We start from the raw sequence: 25,107 nt of genomic DNA on the forward strand, positions 1-25,107 counted from the left end.
AGATGGATTTAAAACCACACAGCACCTCCTGCTGTTTGAAAAACAGCATCTTGCTTGCTGGTTCAAATGGACCACAGTGGGTTGCTCACTAAAGCTTTTATACGGTTAAGTGACTGTTTCATATGTTGTCACTGTGTCAGAACCCCTATAATGTTGCCAAGTGAGTCGTTCAGTTTCCAGGTCCAAGGTTTTTGGATTGTGATGTGTCTTTCTGCATGGTCAAGGTCTAAAATAGCTGTATTCACTCAATATAACTGCAGTGGATCAGTGCAGCTGAATGAATTAAATCTGATAGATCTTACAGTTCTTTTGTTTCCTGTATTTTTCTATTATTGTTATTATTCTTTTGTTTGGTCTCTGTGTTATCAGTTCAAAATATGTTACGACCTAATGCATGGAGAAACCGCTGTTGCAGTTTTTTGCCTTCAGAGTAAGTTCAGTAATCGTTGTAATCGTTCTAAAATATTCTCATGCAAGTAAACCTTTTTAAAAGGCATCATTTGTCACACCAAGTCAGTGATTATTCTTACAGCAGTAGACATGTGGTATTAGACGCAAACACATTAATCATCCCGTAGGAACACATTTTCATAAAATATAATTGCCTGTTCTCTGAGATGTATTGGGACTGAGAAATTTAACACCTCCTCCAACTTATATGTTTTATTTTCCAGTAGAAAACACGATTGGAGTCATCAAGTGAAAACTTTGCCCCCATGTAGTCTGAACTCTAACTTTTGCTTAAAATGTCTTTCATAATGGGAGTATTCCAGATGTGCTTCTTTCTGTATGTGAGTTTTCTCCACAGGGCTCTCCCTTAGAGACAGGGTGAGAAGCTCGATTATCCAGGAGGGGATCAGAGTAGAGCCACTGCTCCTCCACACTGTGACAAGGAGGTGAGGTGGTGCCGATATCTAGTTAGGATGCAACCTGAACACCTTAACAGTGGGGTGTCCCACTGGGAGGAGATCATGTGGAAGATCTTTAATACCTCTCAGATGGCCTTTGATCCCCCCCCCCCCCCCCCCCCCCCCCCCGGATAAGCTGGAAGAAGTGGCCAGAGAAAGGGAAGTCTAAAGTCCTGTGCTTAGACCAGGGGTGCCTGAGCTCAGTCCTCGAGATCGCCATCCTGCAACTTTTAGATGCAACTCTTGTTCAACACACCTGAATCTAATAAATGTCTCATTACAAGGCTTCCGTAGAACTGGATGACATGCAGAAAACTACTAAAGCTTGGATTTCCCTCTAGGGATTAATAAAGTATTTTTCATTTCATTAGACTGCTGCCCCCACGACCCGATGCCGGCTTAGCGGTGAAATGAACAAATGAATTACTGTTTCAGTAATGTTTGTAATGTTTACTCAGTTTTTATATATGTGTGTGTGTGTGTGTGTGTGTTTCCCATTTCCTCAGTGGTACTGGACATATTTGTGTAGATGGGAAAAATGTGTCTCCGCTGTTCACATCAGATTATTATTACTTACACATTCAGGCAAGAGCAGGATTTCAGTGTTGCTGTTTGATGAAATATATGTGCAGCCTGTAACTAAAGGCATCAGTTTAATGGAAGAACAGAATTTATCTTAGAAATGTATTGATTTTAATGTAGAAACAGTTATGAAATGCAGGACTCGGACATAGAAAAGCATCTCAAACCAGACTTAGTTAATTGCATTTGGTATTATTTCACTAGCAAATTCCCTTATGTGTTTCTTACTTGACCATCTTTTATATTTACCATTCCAGCTATCTGCATGACTGTTGTATAAATTTTGCTCATGGTTTTTTTTTTTGTCATTTGATGATTAATTTGGTTTTATGTCTTACATTTGTCTTTAATGACAAATTGCTACAAAAATTGTGATTGCAATTGTGACTAAAAGTAAAAAGACTTTCCTGTCTGTATGATTTGTGTCTGCAACTGAGTCTTCTTTCCTGTTTTCATCAAGCTCAGTATGTCACAAGTTAAATCTCTGCATCTCAATAAGTAACAGTGTAAACTGCAGGTCATATGTTTTGGAACACTTTCTCATTAGATTTAATCAAACATTTGGGAAAATATAACCTCAACCAACTGTATGAATCTGCATGAAGTAAACATATAAGACATTTCCTGGTTTGTTTCTTTTCTATTCATTGCTTCCACCCAAAACATGATGTCACCATCAAACAAAATGTGCCAGCTCACAGAGATGCCATTTAAAATTCAGAAGTGATTTTTCAATATCTTTTATTTAAAGGAGGAAAATGTTCTTCTTCTTCTGTTTCTTTGGTGTGAACGAGAAGCACCTGCATCATTTGTGAAATAGATTGAGATATCATGCTGAAATTACCCAGATGGCTCCTTCTTCTTCGAGCAGTGGGAGCTGTCAGGATGTCTTGCTTCAGTGTCTTTAAATTAATGAGCAGGGTTGTCTATTGAAAATTCACAGTGAGGGCACTTTGCTCGGAGTGAAATGACTTCCTCATATCCTGTCACTTTATTAGACTACGGTTTCAGGTGTATCAAAGTTTTTTTTTAACGTTTTCAAAAAAATCTCTCTGTGTTAAAGTAGTCTACAGTACAAATCCTGCTCAGGGTGAAAGATAAAATTGATATACCGACAATAAATCACTGCACTACACAAACTCATAACCATTTCTCCCCTTTCAACAGATTGTGTGGCAAAACAATGGCAGTAAGAAAATAGCTACACAAGGTGGCGCCATAAGAAAGTAAGTAGCTGACCCAACGCATCAAAAACTCAAGAAGAACCAAGAGGTTAGTTTCCGATTACTACACGATATTTAATTTGCTTAAGAATTGTTCAACACATAATAACTAATATCTTATAAACTAACAGGCTCTTCGCATAATGGCTGAGGCAAATATTTGTGATTTGCTCCTAAGTTTGGAAAAAAATATCCCATTCAGATTTGACACGGCGTATAAATAAATTTAAATAAAAATGATGAAGCAACTTGGCAAAGTGACTGACATTCTGGACACTGCAAATTTTCCCTCTTTGGCTCTCTGTGTAGGTCGCAGTTACTGGTGTGGCATTTGTTTTTTGGGGAGGTCGCAAAACAGCCGATTTCCCGGTCGTGGCACGTTTTTTACGCGGCGCAGAGGTTTAGTTGTTCTTGATGTGCCAACCTGCGTCCGCTGCGACGCACCAGGAGATAGACAGGGGTCCTGTTGGGGACAAGAAGGATCACAGCGCCAACTTATCAGTCGAGGCAGAGAAAGGAATCAGGCTGAGCTGATGACTCTTATTTTCATGTGATTTTTCTCTCAGAGCGCACTCGTCTCTTTTTCCCTTGGTTTGCTTCGGTTCGTGGGGATCAGGGTCGACGCTTGTATCTGTGTGTACGCCTGCGTGTGCTTGTGTGTGTGAGTGTGTTTCCCTTCTTCAGCACAGAGGCGCCCTGCACTCCAGTCTGCTGACACACAGTCCGCACTACACCTCCGTGTCATTGGACTATATGTGGATTCAAAGCCCAATCCAGACCGGTCCATGTGGATAGTTTACTGGGAGCTGCTGTGACCTCTTACATGAAATCAGGTAAGGGACAGAGCTTTTTGGGGAGTGTGCTGTCGATTCTACAACTTCAATCGCTCTTATCCAACAGATGCCATTTGATTTAGCATCTTATAGGTTATTAGAATGATATTAAATGAAAGACTTGTAAACTGCAGTTCACGTGACTGTTAAACACAAAATTTACACCAGAATCAGGTGATTTAACTGTAACCCAAAGCTGTGCAGTGTTTACAAAAATACTACATCGTCCTGGTGCATCTTCTTTTACTTTGACGCACTCGTGTGTGTGTGTGTGTGTGTGTGTGTGTGTGTGTGTGTGTGTGTGTGTGTGTGTGTGTGTGTGTGTGTGTGTGTGCGTGCGTGTGTGTGGGATTGAACGTTTTTTGTGTGTGAAGCTGAATTAATGAAGCCATAAAGTGACTGCGTTGTTAAATCCAGCATATTGCACAGTGTCCGGATGAGCAGGGGGACAGCGGAGGAGACAAATTGTTCTTTTGTATGTGGACTGTTTTATGGTAATACAAGTGGACCCCGCTGAAGACCAGGCCAGTCCTGAACACAAAGATCGTTCTCAACAAGTCCGGTACAGTGGGCGCCTGCTCGGTGCTGAGGCAGCGAGTGTGTGTGACAGCACCATTATTCACCAACACGCCTAATGGCATCACTATTACACTGGATTAGAAGAAGTGTGTTGATGGAGGCTAAACTTAAGTGTAGAATCAGTTTGGTTGGACGTGTGTTGTTTGGTTGTTATATTCTGTTGACTGTAAGGACAGTTCTGTTGCACATTTTACACTCTCAAACAAAGAGTCTTTTGTCTTGATCATGCTTTTCTTAATTTTTTTTTTATTTTATTTTTTTTTTTTTAATCTAGCCATGCGGTAGTACAAATTGGGCTCAGGGTGTCATTCTGCTCAAATGAAAGATTGTTCTGTTTCCACTAAATTTGGTCATTTTAGCTATACAATAGACCCATGTTGAACAGAAATGACTGATCATTTTTATTTAGTACTATAGGAACAATAACAACCTCTCTGTGCTGGTCTGATGATTTATTCTGGGAATTGTTCTTCCAGCTTGAAAATGCTCATTTTTTTCTTTCTTTTTTCTTCTTTTTTTTCCTGATGTGTACCTATTGTAACAAAAGTAGAGACAAACAGTACACAATAAGAGCATTGCTCTTCACATGATTGCATTTGGAGAATTCAGTTGTGTGTAATGTATAGCTGGCAGTTATATCCTAAAAGGAGGATAACATGATTCAGATTTATTTATCCTTCCAAGTACATAGTGGGAATGAAAAGAGAGCAGAATTTTACTTAGCATGTGTGTGTGCGTGTGTGTGCGTGTGTGTGTGTGTGTGTGTGTGTGTGTGTGTGGTAAAGGGGATGTCAGCTATACTACTTAGCCTATTCTTGGAAACTGAACAGAACATATCAACATGAGATGCACCTACAGTATCTTTCAGACATATCCCAACAATGTCAGAGCATTGTGTATTGCAGTTTCTCTGCCCTGATTCAATTCCTTAATGCACTCTGAGACTCAGAGATCTAATAAGAAGTGGAAGAACATCTTCAATAATGAAACCCCACCTGCATCTCTGCTGCAGAGTGAGGGCTGGGGCTGAAAGACTTCATAAATAACAGAGGCCAGACCTGACACGTGCTGCTCCAACGTCTGGGAACTGCCAATAAGCCCCCTCATCTAGTAAGATGCTGCTCTTGCAGTGAAAGGAGGAGGAAAAAATCTGTTTTACTGCCAGTTTTACTACCAGTCATCAAGTAAATGTAGCCCAGTGCAGCATCCCTACTTTGTTCTATGGAGAGCGATCCTGATATTTTACTGACAAGGAGAGTAAATGCACAGAATTGATTGATAACTTAGATATTAAAAAGACAGACAGGCAATATTTTTTTCTGGCAAAACACTATTTCTCTTTTAATCTTTGATGCTGATCTTCTGTATTTTCGACCTGCTAAACTTTTTGATGTTTTTTGTCAGGCAAATTTATATAGTTATCTTTAGGCCTTCATTTTTCTGTTGGTGTAACAGCCACATTGTGGTGATACTGTCGTGATACAAATGAATTTAACTTCAATTATATAAGCTAAACCCCCAGAAGAAATTAACTTGCATTGGAGCAATTAATGTGCATTGCTATCTAATAACCGCGGGGTTCAGCTACACCTTCTCCAGCGTTGTTGATTGAGTTTTGTTTCAAGTTCAGTAACTTACCATGAACACTTGTTGATTAGCGATAAATAGTGAGTATTCATTTGGCTTGTACCCCTGAGAAGGGATCTTTTCTCCTGAAACACAACGTGACTCTCGTCTGAAGGCATACTCAGTGGCTGTCGGGGCTTCAGGGTGTCCCTGCTATGAAAAGATAGCACTGTGTTGAGCCCTGCACATTGACCCAGCAGGCCTCGTGACTCTCTCGTTGTGTCTCGCAAAGAGTCTCATGAGCATGATTTTTTCAGTTCAGAAGTTACCCTAAAAGAGACACTTTCACGCTGTCTGGTCTGTAGAGAGAATGACTGAAGAAGTTAGGTGTGCGCTAAGTACGCCACTCTGTGAGTAAGTCCTGCACATCAAGCGAAAAGACTGCTTTGCTGACAGTAATCCGCTTTGCTTTGCAGAACACAAAATTGAGGTTTTTCTTTCAATTGGCCATCTGCATCTGTGTGTGTGTTTTTGTATCATGACAAGGGGAGAAGCCTTTCATCCCCCTTCAGCTGGCGAGTGCCTGAAATATTTAACAGGGACTGCACTATTTTTGGGTTTGTGCACACTTTTTTGTCGTGCTTATGTAATATGTTTCAACTCAGCGTGCATGGTAATGTCTCACACAAAGTAACGCACCCTCAGTTTTGCTAACCTAAGCAGAATAATAGTGGTAAGTGCATAATTATGTCACCAAATAAAGGACACAGTATAGTTGGGATTTATAATTGAACTGGAGGAAGGGCTTTTGCACCATCTGTCTGCAGATGAATTTAATTTCCATGTTTGATACAGTATCTGTTATGTCAAAGAAGCAGGACTGGTCCAGATCGTCTCAGGTTGCTAATTTCTAAGAGATATTGATCAGTTTGTCTCTCTTCTCTCCAACTGTCTCCATCTCTCCTTCTTTTCCTCTCAATTTGCCTCCCATCTCCTGCTCTCCTTCCCTCTCCTCTCTCCTGTGAGGTGTCAGATTCTCTGACTCATGCCCTGGTGTGGAGGAAGGGAGGAAAGCAGGGATGAAAGAGAAGAGTGAAAAGTCATTTTGCAGATAGAGAGTGACCTTCATCCCATAAGAGGGATGGGATAAAAGCTGAAGTTAATACCCTGCCAAAGTGACTTCTCCACTGTGCCAGAAGAAACCATTGAAAATGATATATGGACCCAATAGAGGCGCTATGATAATAAGAGGCATACTATTGTAAGGCAAAGCAAGTGATCAGGAAGTTCCAGAGTTGTATGTAGATGAAACATCCCCTTGCCGAAGTACGCAATGTACAAAACTGACTGAAAATGGTGCCATCTAACTCTTCATAGATGCATTTATAACCAAAAAACTAAATGGCAGCTGCAGTGTATTGGCATGGTCAACACTGCCCTGACACTAACTATAGCCGTTAATACAGGCTCAGACGGTGTCACTGTGTGTCTGGAACCAGCAGCCGCTTGGGAGATAACAATTGACAGCGCAGACACACGGCCCGAAAAGGTTCATTATCTGTGCGTTGTGTTTTTTCATTCCTGCTAGCAATAATGAGGAGGAGAAAGGGACTCGGTTTCACCTAATGAGTAGGTGGGATCCAATGCAAAAACAACAGCATCAAGCTCTAATCGATGCTCTTTCAAGGGTATTTGCTTATCAACAACTATTGAGTAAAAAGTAACTAAAGCTGCTCCATCTTGATGGCTTCTAGCCTTCTATAAGAAAGTGTGCTAATTACGCTGCTGTTCATCAGCAGCTGGATTTTTCCATTTAACAACCCAATGAGGGACTCTTCGTCTTTGTGTAGCTCAGTTGTTACTTGGTGTGTTTTTCTGTGTTTTGTTTTATCGTTGGAGAGTAAAATACATGCATGAATCAGGTTAAGCTCTTGTTACTCAGACATTTTAGGTTACTTTACTGCTTAACTTGAACATCTGGATTGTTTTTTGTTATACTTTTTGTGTTATTGTCCATCTGCACAATGAATTTACCGTCCTATCAGCCTTGCTGCATTTGGCTGAATTCGATCGGACAGTATATCCCTTTACACTTCAGATTTATCCAGCTGCCTCCACCAGATAATCAATAAGCACTAGAGAGCCAGTGTCACTGGAAACCATGCATGCTCCTGCCATCATGCTGCCTCCACATGTTTTGCAGACAGTGTGGTACAGGGAAGCTGTTTCTGCTGCAGTCGGGGCTCATCATCATGTTGTGGGTTCAAGGTAACAGATTCTGAATGCAAATGCTACCTTGAGAATCAACACTTCACCAGAGTAAAAAAAAAAAAAGACAACAAACTAACAAGAATGACTGTTTCTGACACCTAGAAAATATGTGTAAATACTTGGAAATAAAAGGATTTTACTGATTTGGATGGAAGTATTTTATATTGAAGCTGAGCATCTTCACTTTTTGCCACTTTGAGTTGTTGCTATGGGAAGCGGATGCTCAAGGGTGATTGGTCTACAGCAATCTTTAGGTGGGTGGAACATGTCAGGAAAAGATCCACATGTATGCAAGGACTCAGCAGCAGTGAAATTAAATGATGAGTATTATTCACCCAGCAGCTCACTTGTTGCCAGGAACCTACCTGCTACAGATTTCTTGCACGGTTCCCTGATTCGTGCTTACACAGATGTCTGATCTTGCTGCTCAAGAGCAGCAGAGCCAAAGTAGCACATTTTTGATTATTCAGTATTGTTAAGGATCATTAAAGATCATCGACAATAACTGAGGAAATCTGCTGACCTCTATTTTTTATTTACACACAGCGGTACCACTCCTTAAGATTTGATGTAGCATTCTACATATTTTAACGGCTCTTCAAACCACGACATCAAATGGATTAAAACACACACATAGCCGAAGGTTAATCTTATCAGCGTCAGCCACATTTAGGTGCAGTGGTTAAGGTGAAGAGAACTGTTGGCCCTCCTCCCTGCTGCAGGGAAGCCAGGCTGGCTCCAGGATCAGCAGGCAGCTCAAAGGTCTGATAACCCTCTCTGGGGCCTTGTGGTTGACAGGCAACTTGCACTGCAGGCCGACACGGTGGTGCTTTAACACCAGCTGTAGCCCGGGGCTGATATGAGAGCACAACAGAGGGCTGACCCGTCCCATTATATGTGACAGAGCTGAGACGGAAATGCAGAGAGATGAAACAACGCTCTTAAATTTTAAGCTTTTGCTGTTTCACGACTAAGATCCTCTTCTCCTGTCAAGTTCATCTCAAGGAAGTTTTGCTAGATCATAGGAAAGTTTTTTGTACTCCAATCAAGTCCAATAAGTGATATAAATGAAAAATTTATACATTTATAAATTTATACACATAAAAATTATAGATGTGGTTTGCGGTTTGTACTTTTCCAGAGTGAACTTTCTTGTAATAATTTTACAACATAAGTAAAAAGTTGAAGGTTTTGCTTGAGTATCTTCTGAACTGAACCAAAGCACGTGCTCCTTGTTGCACTGAAAAATAAACCTCCAGGATGTCTTTACTATTAGCTGCATCTCCTGATAGCGCTGGTGTTAATGAAAAGTAGTTTCTCTTCTGAGAGGAGGTTTGCTTTGTAGGCTTTTTTTTTTTAAATTGCAGCTTTCTCATAGCTGTGTTAATATCACTCTGCAGCAGCGTGTCCTCTGGTTTGCGATGTGGTTTAACCAAACCCAAACATATAATCCTTCTTTAAATATTTCATTTGCATAGAAGTTAGTTTATTAATCATGGAGGCTCTAGATGAAGCTGCAATTCTGCGGAAATTTAAGTATTCAGTCATGCAGTGTCTTCATTTTCCACAGTAACAGCTTTCACATATTCTCTTCTGCTCAGAATCGTCAGACAGACTCCATATGAAGGTACTGTACATTTTTTATTTTCCACAAGTACTCCTGCATGGATATGTGCACACTGGTTTATACCCTCAGCATCTCATTTAAGTTTAGTAAAGACTGACTAACAGAGAAGAGGAGCCTAAAGGATAGCTTTTTTTTTTTTCCCCTTCTTGTCTTTTTTTCATCATTCAGCGTAAGGCCATGGCGCTATCATTGTGTCATCCCGTCTGCTCCAACTTTGCAGTAGTTTGTGTTGGTTCTTGACAGATGGATGCACAAAGTCTTCCTGTGGAACTTCTCAGAAGATCAAAGCCTGTCTGCTCTTGTGTTTCAGCTCTCTGTGCGTATGGGTGCGTGGTATGAATTGTTGGCTCCTTTTATCCCAGCAGCTGTATGCAGGGTTTTTTTTCTTGGTTTTGTTTTGGTGTACACACTCCTGTAAATGTAGTGGCGTGACGTGTGCGTGTGAATGGTCTCTCACCTCCTCCCCTCGGTGTGCGTGTGTACACACATTGACACCCTCTCACTTACTGCTCTATATGTGCCCACCCTGGGGGACACCCCCTCCTCTCCACCTCTGTGTGTCTACCAAGTAGACACTCTATACCCCCGACCCTGTGCATGTACTGTATGCGGAGGGGAACCCTGTTTCTGTCGTTCACCATGGAGACCAGGCACGTCCTAATCCAGCCCAGAGCCGTCTGTTTGCTGCTTGTGTGAGGGACATGGTTGTCTCAGAACAGGTGTCCAGTTTTCTAGACAAAATCCTTTTCACCTCAACTGTCTCTCCAGAGCAGCAAATCCTGAAAATACAGCAAGGGTAGAATACTGCTGGCAGCTGTTAAGGGGTGTATGCTGGTTCCTTTTATCCCCAACAGCTTTGATGTGTGTTTTACAAAAGTTACAGTGCTGATTCTCTGGCTGTGTATATTGTATATGGGTATACTGGTGACACTTGTGACTTGTTATGGCCTGTAAAACATCTACTAATGCAGTGAAATTTCTACAGAATGATATGTGCATTAATAAAATGTGCAGTTCTTGTAGATTATGCTAAATCTATAATGAGTCCTTTTTGGAAAAAGTAAAAGAAGAAAATTTAGGTGGTAGAGCAACAAAAGTCTTTACATTTTATGTATCAGCCAGAAGCTGGTTGCTATTTTCTGCAAAGCTATTTCAAGTAATTTGAAATTAATTGTAATAATAAAAAATCTCTAAAAGACCAAGTAACTGATGGATTAAATAAAACAGTCAAAACAAAACAAAAAGCAAACAAAAACAAGCCTGACTGTTTAGCTTTGTGACTATATTTTATAGTACTTGGTCATATTTAATAGCTTTTAAATTGAAAAGCTTTATAATCTGTTTAATAAAACAAATATTGTTTATACAAGGAAATGAAACAAAAGAGAACTTCCTTCCTGTTTTTTTTGTTTTGTTTTTTTTATCTTGCTTGCCATGATGTTTAAGGTTTTTTTTTATGGATACTTGAGCACAAAGTTGGACCTAATCCAGGGACAAGTTTATGATTTTTCAAATAAATTAATCAATTCACTAATTAATTTAATTGGATTTAAAACTATCTACAACAATACAGAGTCCCTGAAACTGAGTTTAAGTTTATGCAAACATTGTTTTCACATGAATGTTTTTAAGAGAAAATCTTGAGTCATGTAATCTGATGGTTTGGTGATTTTTCGTGCTATAATGATTGGAAAAACATCTTTAAAATGACATGAAATAAAATAAAATAAAATGACAATGTAAAACACCCGTAAAAGAAAAAACATAGTCCAGTGTCAAAATTTCAGGAACATATATTCTTTTATGTCATATATCAAGAAATACATACAGTGGAACATGTACAGATGCAGACTGCGGTGCTGAGGTGTGTGAAAGTAAAGCTGTCCCGGCAGGTTTGTCTTTCTAAACACAGAGACACAAACAACAAACAACCATTCACACTCACTCCTAAGGTAAATTTATCTTGATCAGTTCACCTAGCATGCATGTATTTGTAAGATGAGAGAAAGCCAGAGTACATGGAGAACATGCAAACTTCATACAGAGAGATCCAGCCTGAGCACAGTGTTCCCCAGCTGAGCCCCAAGCCAGGAGACTCGTTCTAAGGCAATGGCTCTAAGCACCGCAGCACCGTGCGGCATTGTTGCTGTGTGCTCACCTTCCCAACATAGATCTCAGACTTACTGACCCGGTAAATGCCCCCCTGACCACATATCCACAAACAGTGCCCTTCCAGCTATCCCTAGATCACAGCATGTTTTTTTCAGATCACCCAGCTTATGGAACTCTATACTTGCTGCACTCAGGAACACAACATCACGCAATAGCTTTTTTGAAGGGCTTTTGGGATTGTCTGATGAATATATGTAATATATCCTGCCACCAATAATCTGTCTGCCTTGCCTCTTCTTTTGTGGGTCAGCAGTTTGTGTAAATGTGTTAGGAGGGGTGCTTTATGCATTGTTATTCTTGATGTAACTGTTGTTACAGTAAAGGAGGATCCAGAACGGTCTCCTGCACTGCACATTACTGTTTCCTTTATCAGATGGTCTTTTAACTCTCTGATGTTATTTATTGCAGTAAATTTGGGCCCTACTGAATTTTCTTATGTTTCATGTTATCCTATTTTCTGCAACCAAAAGCATTTTGAATCATTGTTTAGAAAAGTGCTATATGGACCAAATTATTATTATTATTATTATTATTATTATTAATAATAATCATAATAATAATAATAATAATAATAATAATAATAAATTAATCATTTAGGTTTAACTAGTTGCCAGTTTGATGCAGTGCTGAATTCACACCTAGAAATATAATTAGTGGGAAAAAACCCAAATGTTCCTTCTATATTGAATGAAACTTTAACTAAACAAACAACAGGATAAAAGGTCATCTTACAACAGTTTGTTTCTTGTGCTAGTCTCTTGGTCTTACAACGGCATGCTTAATTCCGTAAAGATGAATAAAAGCGAGTGACTCACAAGCGAAGCTCATGTGTGATGCATTCAGTCAGGCAGAGCAAGAGACCAAGGTTACAAAGCCAGTGTCAGAAGAGGGAGACTGTGGATGTACTTTTAGCTTCACTCTCTTAGTCTGAGTGCATTTTGGCAGCTTTGTGGTGCAGTCAGCACTTTGCTAATTCTCTGTTCTGAGTTACCAGGTCTAATTTAGAACAGAGGGTCTCTGTTCCTCCTGGAACGCTGCTTGGGATTCTGGAAATGAGGAGTTCAGAGGCTCACCGCCCTCACACAGACACAGAGCACATGCCTTGTTATCAACCCACAGAGATGCGCATAATCATCCCTTCAACCATTAGCTCCAAATGCAATAAAGTGCTAACATTTTAGCCATGCCTTTCAGTGCCTGAACATAATGAAGTTAGCCCACAGGCTGCACAAATGTGCTCTGTTATAACACGTGTTCATAGTGCATCGATCAAGCTTAAAGTCGTGATCATCTGGCCTTACATCCATTGCTAACAGCAAGTTAGAAATGCTTCAGTTTTTTGTTTTGTCTTCAGTCAACCCTAAGGCGTTGTTAGATATTTATGGAAATAACATGGAGATGAGTCTCTAACCCCATAGTTTTGTAAGCTGATCCAATGAGAAGCATTTTCAACAAGGCAGAGCAAGTTTTTTTTTTTTTTCTCTCTGCCTCTAAAGCACTTTAATCCAGAAAAATGACACCACATTGTGCCTTGGATTGATCTCATTTTGACAGGTTGGCTTGTCAGACAGTGCTATGACCATGGTGGGAATATAAAACTCATAGAAAATGTCAAGCGCTGTGACATCTAAAGAAAGCTGCACGCACATTAATAAATCAGCCTTGTACTGGGGGCCATCTGCACTAAATAAAACAATAAACTGGCCAACAACCGGTCTCTTAGGGCCGAGGTCTTATCTGGAATATCAGATTTTTAAAATAAAATATGGGGTCTTCACAGACCTCAGCAGACGTGCCGGTTTAAATAAATAAACTTACCTAAACTAACGCAACACATTCATCAGGCAGTGTTGGGAGGGTTGCAGCAGTAGGCTGGTACACAGTAGCACTGTAGGCTGGCTGGAATGCATTTGGCAGATAAACAAGTGGCCTTGATGTGTATGAGAGGAGACAATAATTTGTCAGTGTGTTGTTACTGGATAGGACTGGTTCTCATGACCATGGCGATAAAAGATTCCACAACCAGCTGTAAACAAACTTAAATATTGGATGATTTCAATGAAAATCTGCATTTTGAAAGAGAGAGGATTATAAAACTCTATTGTTTCTGAACCTTGATGTGCTAGAATGAGAAGTAGGACACATGATTTAGCAATATTTTTATTTTTTCAGTTGAAATGAAAATAAATGAATGCCAATGTGATACCAGTGCTTATGTTTTCCCTCTACATAAAACAAATGACTCTATTTCCCTGCAGACACTATGGTACTTTCAACCTATCAAATTATGCAAATTTTGAACATTTTATTTACATTTAGACTAGTCATATAGTCTGAGTGTTTTCATTGTTTAACTAACTAGCGATCTATTAACCTTTGCATAAAATGCTGTGATTCAGCATTCCATTATCATCCATCAGGACATAAAGGTTCCCATGAGACGAAGCTGAGCCATTTACCTCAGTATTGTTGTTTTTCCTATAAAAACAAAACCTAGGGAGGCCTTATCCTCCACAAAATACTCCTGAGCTCCTCCTGAGCTTGGCTGTCTCTACAGTGCTGCTCAAGCATCATGTCATTCAACTTCAGCACTTAGTGTTTATATTTTGTATTCATTGAGTGACATACGTTGAATATTTAGCAAATAACTTCATTAGAAACTACAGAAGTATGTGTTATAAGATATTAAAACTTTAAGTGCTCCATATTATGGTTCCTATATTCTGTTTGTTCATCCTTTTATGTTTACTTCTCCATCCACGTTTAGACATGTAAGCAAACATAAATCAGAAGTAACATGAGTGATTCCATGAACTAATTATACCCATCATGCTGAGATTGTGAGCAGCCAGGTGACTCCCGCATGAATCATAACACCATGTGTCGCATATCTAAGCTGCTGTCACCTTGTCATTTTGGGATCAGTACAGATGCTTCTCATTTGTTGCTTGGCTAAAAATTCTGCCCTGCCTCCTTCATTTTTTTTTTTTTTTTTTTTTTTTTTTTTTGCTCTCACATGGGGAACAGATAGGAGATCTCCAACGAAACTCCTAACATGTTCAATTTTATGAAAACTGTTACAAATTGAATTTGATTAACTTTGCATGAATCTCATGCCACATTCATCTGAGGGGGAAATGTCTTCCTTCTTTTACTATTTTGCATCCAATTTCAAAAACCCTCTCAGCTTGCTGAGCGAGAAACTGCATCTCAGGTTATGAAGACACAGATACAGTGTTAGTCATCGACAACCACCCACATTCTGTCAGGATCCCAAAGCAACATTGCTGACACTACTGGTGCCTCTGGTCAATATCCTTCTCGCAGTCATAACTGTGCTCATTATGACTTTGTTATGAATATCTCCATCAATATTAAGTCAACTTAAACTAATAAAGAAGTTCCACACAGACACTTAAAATAGACTGCAGCCTAAAAGCTGTTTGATCGTTGCTTTGAGATATCTTTGATTCCGCTAAAACTTTAATGCACTTGACAGTGCAGTGAGACACAACACAAGCAGAATTAGAAAAGAGACATAAGTTTTCATGGTGCTCAGTGAGTAAAACAACTCAATGAGTCTGAACATCTCAAGAATCTCGAATCTGTTTTTAAAAGAGCTTACAAGTGATATAAACTGTATAATTTGTAGTGTTCTTCTCTCACAGATCAACGCTGAAAGTCGTCCGGGAGCCAGAAAACGATTCCTGGCCTTCACCCAAGTGCGTGACCAGCGAATGAGCCTTGTACATGCGTCTCCCTGTGTGCCACTCCCACACCACTATGAACTGTGAGCAGGACTTTGGAGATGGGGGCTTGGGAGTGACCCTCACGCTACGACTGCTCATGCATGGAAAGGTTGTTTATGATATAATGAATGAATGCTGTAGAGATTTGTCACATCCGAAATGATAAACCTGAGTTGCACAAATAAATTAATTGTTTTTTCACTTAATTTATGTTTTAATTTATGTTCTCATATTTATCTCTTTGTATTCAGGAGGTTGGCAGCATCATAGGAAAGGTGAGAACATTCCTTATCAAATTAAAGCATCTGATTTATGAAGATATTCAACATTAGACAGACTTTGATTTCTTTATCAGATTAAATGACGATCACTGATCCTGTTATTATCGTAATCTACAGATGCCTCTGATGTGCTTTTTTCATGAGCCTTTATAGAATAATTCTCCTCTCTGTCTTCATTCTGTTTTGAAATCATCAGAACACAAAACCTTCTTAAAAATGCTTATCGTTCTGAATATCTCCATCTGAAACATAATTGCCTTCCAGCAACCCTCTCAAGACCTCCCCACCACCCCCACCTTCCATAAAGCACCACGGTAATCCATCAAACAAAAACATTAGGGCTTTGATTGGAAGCCTCTTGTTGAAACGGAGCTCAAAAGACATATTACCGTTGGCCCTTGTGGGCACTTCTTGTGTCTGCTCGGAAGGGTCTGTCGGGGGCGTGTTGCTTCAGCAGCCCCTGCGATTAAGCCTAAAAGGCATTGATGGACAGAGGAGGCAAACTAAATGAATGGGAAAAATTGTAAAGGAAATGAAAAGTTGGTACGATAGATTTGCAATGCATTGCAGAAATTTGGGAAAATAAATGATAAAGGCATGAAAAAATTAGCTTAGTTGGTGCAACTTGTGCAGTTTGACAGAGAAAGGCACTTGATCTTCAGTACTTGGACAGCTATCTAACCACTTCATCTTTTCCAGCTTTTTTTTAGCAACCCTTTCATGTCTTTCCCATCAATACAAGATCGACACCAGTGTCACAAAAGACAACAAATAATGCATTTTCCTCGAACACCGTAAACAACAGGGTTGTCCAGCTGTGGCATGATACTGCTTTTGATGCTCTTGCACAAAAGTGGTTGTCAAATTGTACAAGAGGGTGTGAATAGCTTAGATGGACTTGAGCCAAAATGAAGTGGGGTGGAAGATAGGAAGCAATCAAAAAGCCAGGGGAGGATGTGCCTCAGTGTGACACAAGTCTGACTTAATATTGTTGTCCCTAGTAGGAGGTGTTCACGCACAGCATACAGAATGCAGCCATTACAGCAGATATTCACCCACCACATACAAACACTCCTGATGTTTTGCAGAGTTAGTGCAGAGTGCATTACCAAGATGCATTACAGGCTGAAATATTATATGAATTTATTTCGGCTGAAATTTCATGGTTTTAAATGGCAGGTTACTTGGAGGTCGTGGACACTGTGATGTTTTAGCTGAAGCATATTCAATTCTGTTTAAAGTTGTCCTTCATCTTGTCTTTTTTTCAGAAAGGAGAGACGGTGAAACGAATACGAGAAGAGGTACAGTGTGATTTAAAAACTTTAACGTACGACTTTTCATCATATGCGCATTTACTGTTAGCATCCTGCAAACTGCTGCTTTTGGGTTTTGAGATTACAGATTGTGTGTCTTTCAATGATTAGCTGTTACTAGGAGGCAGAAATAAGAACAGTTCATCGGTGTTTTCTGCATCAAGGCATGAAGCTACTACATCTTTATTCAGTAGGTTCATCTCAAGAGAAGATATAATTTAATCTGATGCTAGTCAGGCTTTCTGGCAGTTCTATGTATTAATAACAAGATCAGTTCTCTCTGCCTGTTTGGGTGCTTTCAGCCCGACAAGCATGCAGAGCAGTTACATTGTCCTTTTTGGCTATGCCAGCACTTTTTAATTTAACCTTCATGTTCTTCATTTCACTTCCTCAACGCCTTTTTCCTGCTTTTCCTGCCTAAAATAACCTCTTTTTTCTGTCTACCACTCAAATCCCCCTTTATAAATCTCAAGAGTGCAGCCAAACTAACACCGCTTGATTAACTCTTGGTATTAAAAAGTAATTAGCCTGACAGCTGTGACGGCATATTTGATTCTTTCAGTGCTGAAAAGGTTGTACTTTATGAAACAGAAGGATAAACAGAGGAATGGTTAGGTCATGGGACAATGCAACCCTGCAGAGTTGCTGGATGAAGCAGTCACCCATGGTAGCCATCCAGCCATCCATTCACCCATCCATCCAGCCAGGCAGTTTTGGCTTTTGTTGCTTCCCTACAAGCCTCATCCTGTCATTCCCTCGCCAAGCCTTAAAGTCACAGGAGAGAGAATGACTCATTGGACTGACAGAAAAATGTCCCAGAGCTCGGAGCACTGTCTTGTCTTTGTGTCTTTAACAAGATGTACAAGGACACAAAATGGGAGGAGACGGGGCGAAGTGATTTATCGTCTGGAGAGAAATGTATTAATCAGTCTTATATCAAGAAATGTAGCTTTTCTGTCTCTCCTTCTCTACAATGAAGTTTGTGCTTGACAATATATTGGACACATTGCCTGTTTAAACTTAAATCCACAACAACAGCTTGAGGATTTTGGAAATGTGTATATTAAACTAGATTCATGTTATTGTTTCTTTCTTTCTTTTTTTAAAAGACATGTCACGTCTCATACAAAGACTTGGATCCGTTTTAGCAGACTGATAGGGTTTATACAAGAGATAGATAGTTGTCATAAAGGAATGTATGCTAAAAAATAGAGGAAGAAGAGGAACATGAATGAGTTAGAAAATCCAAGCAAATCAAGAAATGATTAAAAGTACAGAGAAAAAAGGAACAAACATTTGTTGGACTCACTTTTCAGGCACTTTATTCCTTACCCTGGAGTTGCACGGAATTTCTTCAAACAACAAGCAACTAACTAAATAAACTAAGTAAAAGAATAAATACATATCTCTAAGAAAATCTCTCATTTAAGAGAATGCAATGTATAAAATCCATAGTGACACAAGATGATTTTCCAGCAAAATGTCAGGTGCAGGAAGCGTGTGCCACATGTGGTGATCATAAAAACCAAAGGCTGCTTCACTTTGTTGTGATCTTTGACACACTGACTGAACTTATATCAGCTGACCTGTTTAGTCTCGATATCTTGTAACGTTTAGGTAAAAGAAGCTTTTTCTTTTCAGGACAGGGTAAGCTAAACAGAGAGAAAGCAAGAGTCCGCAGGCTTTAACTTGGTTAACATTCACAGTGATAACAGGGAAACAGAAAACATGGGATTTCTGAGAAGTAAACAAGCTCATCTGGCTGAGTCTAATCTGCTAGTTATAGTTTCAAATTTAACCTTTAACGTAGCATTTTCTAGTTCTCATGAGAAGGCAAAGAAAGATTTTTTGCTGATACATAGCATCTGTTGACTGCTCCACAGAGCAGTGCACGTGTCAACATCTCAGAGGGCTCCTGCCCGGAGAGGATCATCACCATCACCGGCTCCACCGACAGCGTTTTCAGAGCTTTCACCATGATTACATACAAACTGGAGGAGGTAAATACAACGCAATGAGCACCAGTCAAACCAGCTAATTTCCAGCAAATTTCATCAGGAGAGCAACAATAATGTCATGTCTCTGAGGGTTCCTTTTATACAAAACCAATCAGGATGTAATCAAAATATGTTTGTTGTGGGCTTTAGAAAGTGGTCACACTCATAATGGAGCTAAAATATCTTGCTTGTGAAATATGGAATTTGTGCAGGGGGCCGTTTTACAGCGTTATTACAAGATAAAGTCTCCTGAGCTTTGCCTCAGAATTACCACTAATATGCTTTTATCACTGCATCGATTACACTCTGAAGTAAAGTGATGAAAGGCAAAAACTATGGCATTGCAAAGCATTTCAGCTGCTTACAAATAAGACTTGACTGAAAGATCTGGGATGGAGGATTTTAGCTGCTTTTGCAAAATTAAGAACGATATATGATGTGCAAATGGTTTATACTTCAGGTTTGAACTTATTACCTTTCACATTTAATGTCATGTTCCGTTCACTTATTAAGAGTCGACGTGCAACTAATTTGTGGCTGCTAATGAGACGGATTTGTACACATCTCATCGGCTCTATTGACGATGATGTCATCATATTGTTAGTTCCCTTGGAAACTGCCCATCACATCATTAATTAAAGCAGTGGAATTTTCTCTCACGTTTATCCTCACAGCAGATAGTGACAAGGAAATTCGCTCAGGTTGACAGCCCTCACTAAACAGTGTACACTGTTTGCGGAAGCACAGTGCAGTTTTCATTAAAGATCTTTCACACTCACCTCTTTTCAACCCTGAAACTCCCCAGTTTCCATGGTAACATGTTGGCTGACCCACTGTGCAAAGCTTCCACCATATAGTTGAGTTATTGAATGTCTGACACCTTTAATTATAAACAAAAGGGGAATAATGTGATTTTTTTTTTTGCCAACTGAGCGTTAGATCTAGCATTTGTTTCTGTCTCTGTAGTTTCTGATTACACAGCAGCACATGCTCACTTATGTCTCTCATTTGGCAGTTGATCAGTTGTTTTATGGATAATGTCTTTTCCCAGCTGCTGAATATTTATGCAAATGCTGGGAAATGATAATCTGAAACATTGTTCAACAATTACATGCGCCACCCTATTAAAGATGGATTTTTTTTTTTTTTAATAAGGTATTGAAACACAATTTGTACAAAAGCCACATGGAGTCCTTGCTCCACTTGCAATGCAATAAGCGCACAGGATTTAAGCTCAGGAACTTGACAGTGGGCTTGTGCTTGTAAAACCCACTGTCTTATTTCCAGCAGTTTGCTTTGAGAGCCGGATTTTTTTATTTTTTTATTTTTTTATTTTTTGCGATGGCATCAGAGAGTATGGGAGCAGCTTTTAAGATGCAGTTCATATTTTTAGATCAAATCAAGAAATGACGCCCAGATTCCTGTGATTGTACAGAAGAAGCCGTGTGCTCCTCTTCTAACGAGATGAGACGGCAAGAGAGCCTGATCCGCCTCACTAAATATAGACACCGATTAGAAAAGCACAAGAGGCTAATAAAAAATTATGCTTGTAAAACTCAAGTGCATGGTTATTTAAAACAATGTGCTTTTTCTTTCAGAAGTGAAATTCCTTGAGGCTACACATGCATGCTGTCTTCTTAAGTCAAACTGCTGATTTTACTGCATACTGGCCCGAACACAAGCCACCGAAAAGAAACAAGCAGCATGTCGAATTCTGTCACACTTATGCTGTCCGTGTGAGAAACAGTGGAGTGTATTTACATTTCAAAGGTTCACTGAGAGACACTGTTCATTAATTAAAAGCTCAATCTCCGCCCACAGCAGAGCTGATGCATGGTTGCTCTCTGCACTGGAAGAACACTTATTAAATCATCAAGGTTCTTTAGTCCAAATGCTCCATTTATATTACAAGTCAAAGATGAATAAAAGGTTGATAACAGACATTTTGCCTCTCTTGAACTTAACTTAGCATTTTTTAAATTGTTTTAGTCACCCTTTTCTTTAAACGCTGCAAGTGTATTATTCATCTTTTTTTTTCTTTTCATCCAGATATTCAAACTGCATCACATAGACTCTGAGATGGCTAAATATTTGTGGAATCTCTATTAAAAAGATTTGCCAAAAAGTTCAAATTAGTGAAAGACACAAAAGACTTTTGCCGACAAAGTGCTCTTGAGTGAAAGGGAAAAGCATGAAGCACGGGAATCACAGCCTCTGCTGTGGTTCATGTTTCCCCAGCAGTCTATACAAGCTTAGATAGTTTTTGAAGGGCACACACTGGACTGGAAAGACATAGGTTATAATGCTGACCATGATGCTTGTGGATTTTTCTCCCAGTGCATTCAGAAACATCTACAGACAGGCAGAGGTTAATTACATATGTACATGCTGGGTTGCTCTCTGCTATACCAAAGCCATACTTGACACTTCCAGCATGGATCCACTGGCTTTATCTGTTCCGACTGACAGAAATTAAGCCGGTTTAGAACGCTTTACTCTTTGTGTTTTTAGGTTTTGAGGTAATCTTTATAAGCAGTCATATGTTGACTCATTACCCAATCAGCTCATCATGATGCAGTGTGAACAGGGAGTTGTTAACATAACTGAATTTTTGCTCTTTGTTTATTCAGTAAATCACTTACTTACTACTTAACAAGTAAGGGGATTATGTTTGTGAATTAATGTGAATCTCAAATTTCATTACCTGTTAAATCACCATGGCTTCCTTTGTGCACATCTCTCTGAAGGATCTGACTGCACTTGTGGCCAATGGCACCATCAGCTCCAAGCCACCAGTCACCCTGCGGCTGGTCATCCCTGCCAGCCAGTGTGGCTCACTCATCGGGAAAGGCGGTGCAAAGATAAAAGAGATCAGAGAGGTGAGCAGTCAGAACACGAACCTACAGCAAATGCAAGACTGAAGGATGGCAGAGTGAAATGGCATCATTTCTGACTTTATGATAATGGCTCAAATAACACAGATAAATAAATAAATGAATAAATAATCATTCAAACTAAACTTAAAAAAGGAAATATAAAATATTCAAAATAAAAATTTGTATTTGATAGTTTGATAGAAGTTTGGAAAGCCACTTTTATTAAGGCAAGTAATGAGCAAGACAATTTTGTCCTGATATATGACTGGACAAAATGCACACTGTGAATCAGCGGTGGCAAATTTAATGGAAAAGAACGTCTGACAAAATCGAGGCTAAGTTGAAACATTAGGATTAAAGTTTTCAGATGTGTTGCCAGAGAAATTAGACCCTGCAGGTTTAACTCTGGAAATCTACAAATAGCACCTTTCTCACTGTAGCCATGACCTTCCTCAGTCATACGATTCGTCAGCAGTAAGACAGATTTTATTATCTTGTTTGGTTTTCATTGTCCTTTCACTCACAGATTTTGTTCGGGTATTTTTGTTTTGTCTTTTTGGTTTCTTTGATTTTTTTCAGTAAATGTATTGTTTCATTTAGGTTTATTTAGCAGTTATTTCATGATGTTTCTTTGTCTTTGCTAAATGTTCTATAGTTTTCTCCAGAGTTTTATTTTCTGAACATTAGCTATATTTGTGTGTTTTTGGGCTTTTTTTTTTTTTTTAATATTTTTCCATTAATGTAAAAAAAACAAAGTCAGCAAACCTAGCTGAGCTTTAAGAAGTTGCAGCTATGAAATCACAACTTCCCTTATCTCTTGAATCAAGCTAATCCTTTTTTAAACCCCTATCATTTGCAGAGCACCGGCGCTCAGATACAGGTTGCAGGGGATTTGCTGCCCAACTCAACTGAGCGAGGGGTGACGATATCTGGGAATCAAGACTCTGTAATCCAGTGTGTCAAGCTCATCTGCACAGTAATTCTGGAGGTAGGAAGAATACTATTCTCATCTTTATGCCACGCACCTAAACCTCACTGACATTTGTTCGAGCTTTACTGCTGCAGCAGCGTGAGGGCAATAATTGCTGCTGGAATGCATGTTTTAATCTTGTCATGCCATGGTTTACCTGACCTCAGCAGAGGTTCAGACATTTCTGGTACAGTAGTAGCAGTCCTCTACCGCCTGTAACCTGATGGTCCTTATAAGCATGTTGCAAAGAAACTGACTACATTCAGGGTTAAACCTCATGTCACACTGAAAACATGCTGAGTATTCTGCCTCTTTATCACTTAGACCTTCTGTTCTGGAAAACAAGACATCGGACGGAGAAGAAAAGTGCCAGTCTAGTGCTACTCTGAGGTCAGGGCTGAGTGTTCTTAGAAAAGACACTAAGCTGCTCGTGGAAAACAAAGTGGCCGGCAGCGAAATCTGTCCACCTTTAGACAACAGCTCTCTTGAGAAAATCGAGCTGGAGAAGAGAGAAAAACAACCCCAAGCCCAGTGTTTCCTTGTGTGTTAATGGAAGCACACAAGTGCTTTTTTGTTTTAGCATTGCAGCTGGACCTGACTGACTAATTGCTAGTTTGATCCAGTTTTTCCAGGGCTTTCTTCAAAGGCTTGCAAGTCTCATTAGGATTCTGTACCAGCGGCATCTTGCTTTCTGTTCCAAGATTTAAATTATGCAAAGTTATACAAAGAATTTGCTGGGACTGCGGCTCCATATTTTCAGCCCAAAACATAACCAACTCTGCAGTAGCTTAATAGATCCATAGTGTCATGTGCACGGTATCATTTCAATGTTCCCACTGGTGTTTGAAGATTTTAGCAATGTCTCCTTGACTGTGAATAACTGATTTGATTAGACTGTGAGCCTCTGCACTCTTTGGGTGTGCTACATACTAAAGCATAGAGCTATTATACCTGTTTTAATTATTCAGTGAATGACTAATATCAAAAGAAAAACAAGTCAAGAAACATTGTCAATGTCATTGGCAGATTAGCATATAATTGTTGCAGGATTTCAATGCTCTGGGGAGTTTACCACCCCATGACTCAATTCTACCTGTATATAACCTCGTTCAGCTGTCAAATATACATATCTAGTCAACTTTCTTCACATCCTTTGACCCCTTGATTTATTTTTACTCCCTAGTCTCCACCCAAAGGTGCCACCATCCCGTATCGGCCAAGTCCTTCACCAGCGGCTCTCCTCATCGCAGGGAACCAGGTGAGAATATTTGATCTTACCTCGCACATAAGACAGCAAATCAATTTCTGTGGGGTTCTCAAAACAGATACAGGAACCTTACAAGTGTAAGCTTGTGTGAAGCTTTTTGTTATAATCCAAAGTGTTGGGCAAAATTAACAGGACATCCCAGATCCAGACTGAAACAAAAAGGAGGCTGAGCTTCCAGGTTGCTGTCCCACCTGCGGAACAACCTGCCTTTCTACATACAGCAGCTATAAGCCGCTGCTTTTTTCACACAATTTGTATCCTGCAACTTAAACAATGAATCAGCTTGTTTATGCATTTTACTGGCTAAGGAGTCATTTTTGGCTTCATGCACACTTTCATCGTGAAAAACACATGAAGAAGTGTAAATGATGCAGCCTTCAAGTTAAAGTCAATCAATGTGGTTTTTGAAGAAGGAAATGTAACCTCTGGAGGCTCGGTGGAGATGCAGCTTTCATTCAGCTGCGGCTTACATCCAGATGCACTGCATAGCCTGGAAAGTATGGTATACACCGCACAGTCTGTGGATATTTTATAATCCTGACTAGGTTTGTCACGGTAACAAATTTTGCCATGCGATTAATTGTCTCAGAAAAATTATGGCGATAAACAATATTATTGCGATTCTTGTTGTAATTTTGAGACCATTTTCAACTAAAATAACAATAATGCCATAATAATGCAAGTACACCCTTTTAAAGATCAAAATACTTTATTTTTTAAAGAACATTTAGCTCGATGTGCAGACTAGTTTGTGGTCATCCAGTCCCCAGTCTGCTAAAAAAAGTTCAGGATTTCTCCTGGGGTTTAGGCAGTGTGGTTATCTGGAACATGTGGTCTCTAAACACGATGCTACACGGTTACATAGAGTATGGTAAAACTCATATAAAGGGACA

General features: G+C 39.6%; 1 protein-coding gene across 1 annotated transcript in view; it reads left to right on the forward strand.

Annotated features, from left to right (window-relative positions):
- The first annotated feature begins 3,126 nt into the window (after nt 1–3,126).
- Nucleotides 3,127–25,107, forward strand: part of LOC306755435 (poly(rC)-binding protein 4-like) — a 33,085-nt gene continuing 11,104 nt past the window's right edge. Inside the window, exons 1-8 of the mRNA XM_079239814.1 lie at nt 3,127–3,546; nt 15,430–15,619; nt 15,762–15,785; nt 17,060–17,092; nt 18,988–19,104; nt 21,849–21,980; nt 22,837–22,965; nt 24,131–24,205. Of these exons, the coding sequence (XP_079095940.1) occupies nt 15,512–15,619; nt 15,762–15,785; nt 17,060–17,092; nt 18,988–19,104; nt 21,849–21,980; nt 22,837–22,965; nt 24,131–24,205 (618 nt within the window). The 5' untranslated portion in view covers nt 3,127–3,546; nt 15,430–15,511. The remainder of the gene's footprint in view (nt 3,547–15,429; nt 15,620–15,761; nt 15,786–17,059; nt 17,093–18,987; nt 19,105–21,848; nt 21,981–22,836; nt 22,966–24,130; nt 24,206–25,107) is intronic.

This window comes from Telmatherina bonti (genome assembly GCF_933228915.1).
Source record: "Telmatherina bonti genome assembly, chromosome: 4".
Classification (NCBI taxonomy): Eukaryota; Metazoa; Chordata; class Actinopteri; order Atheriniformes; family Telmatherinidae; genus Telmatherina; species Telmatherina bonti.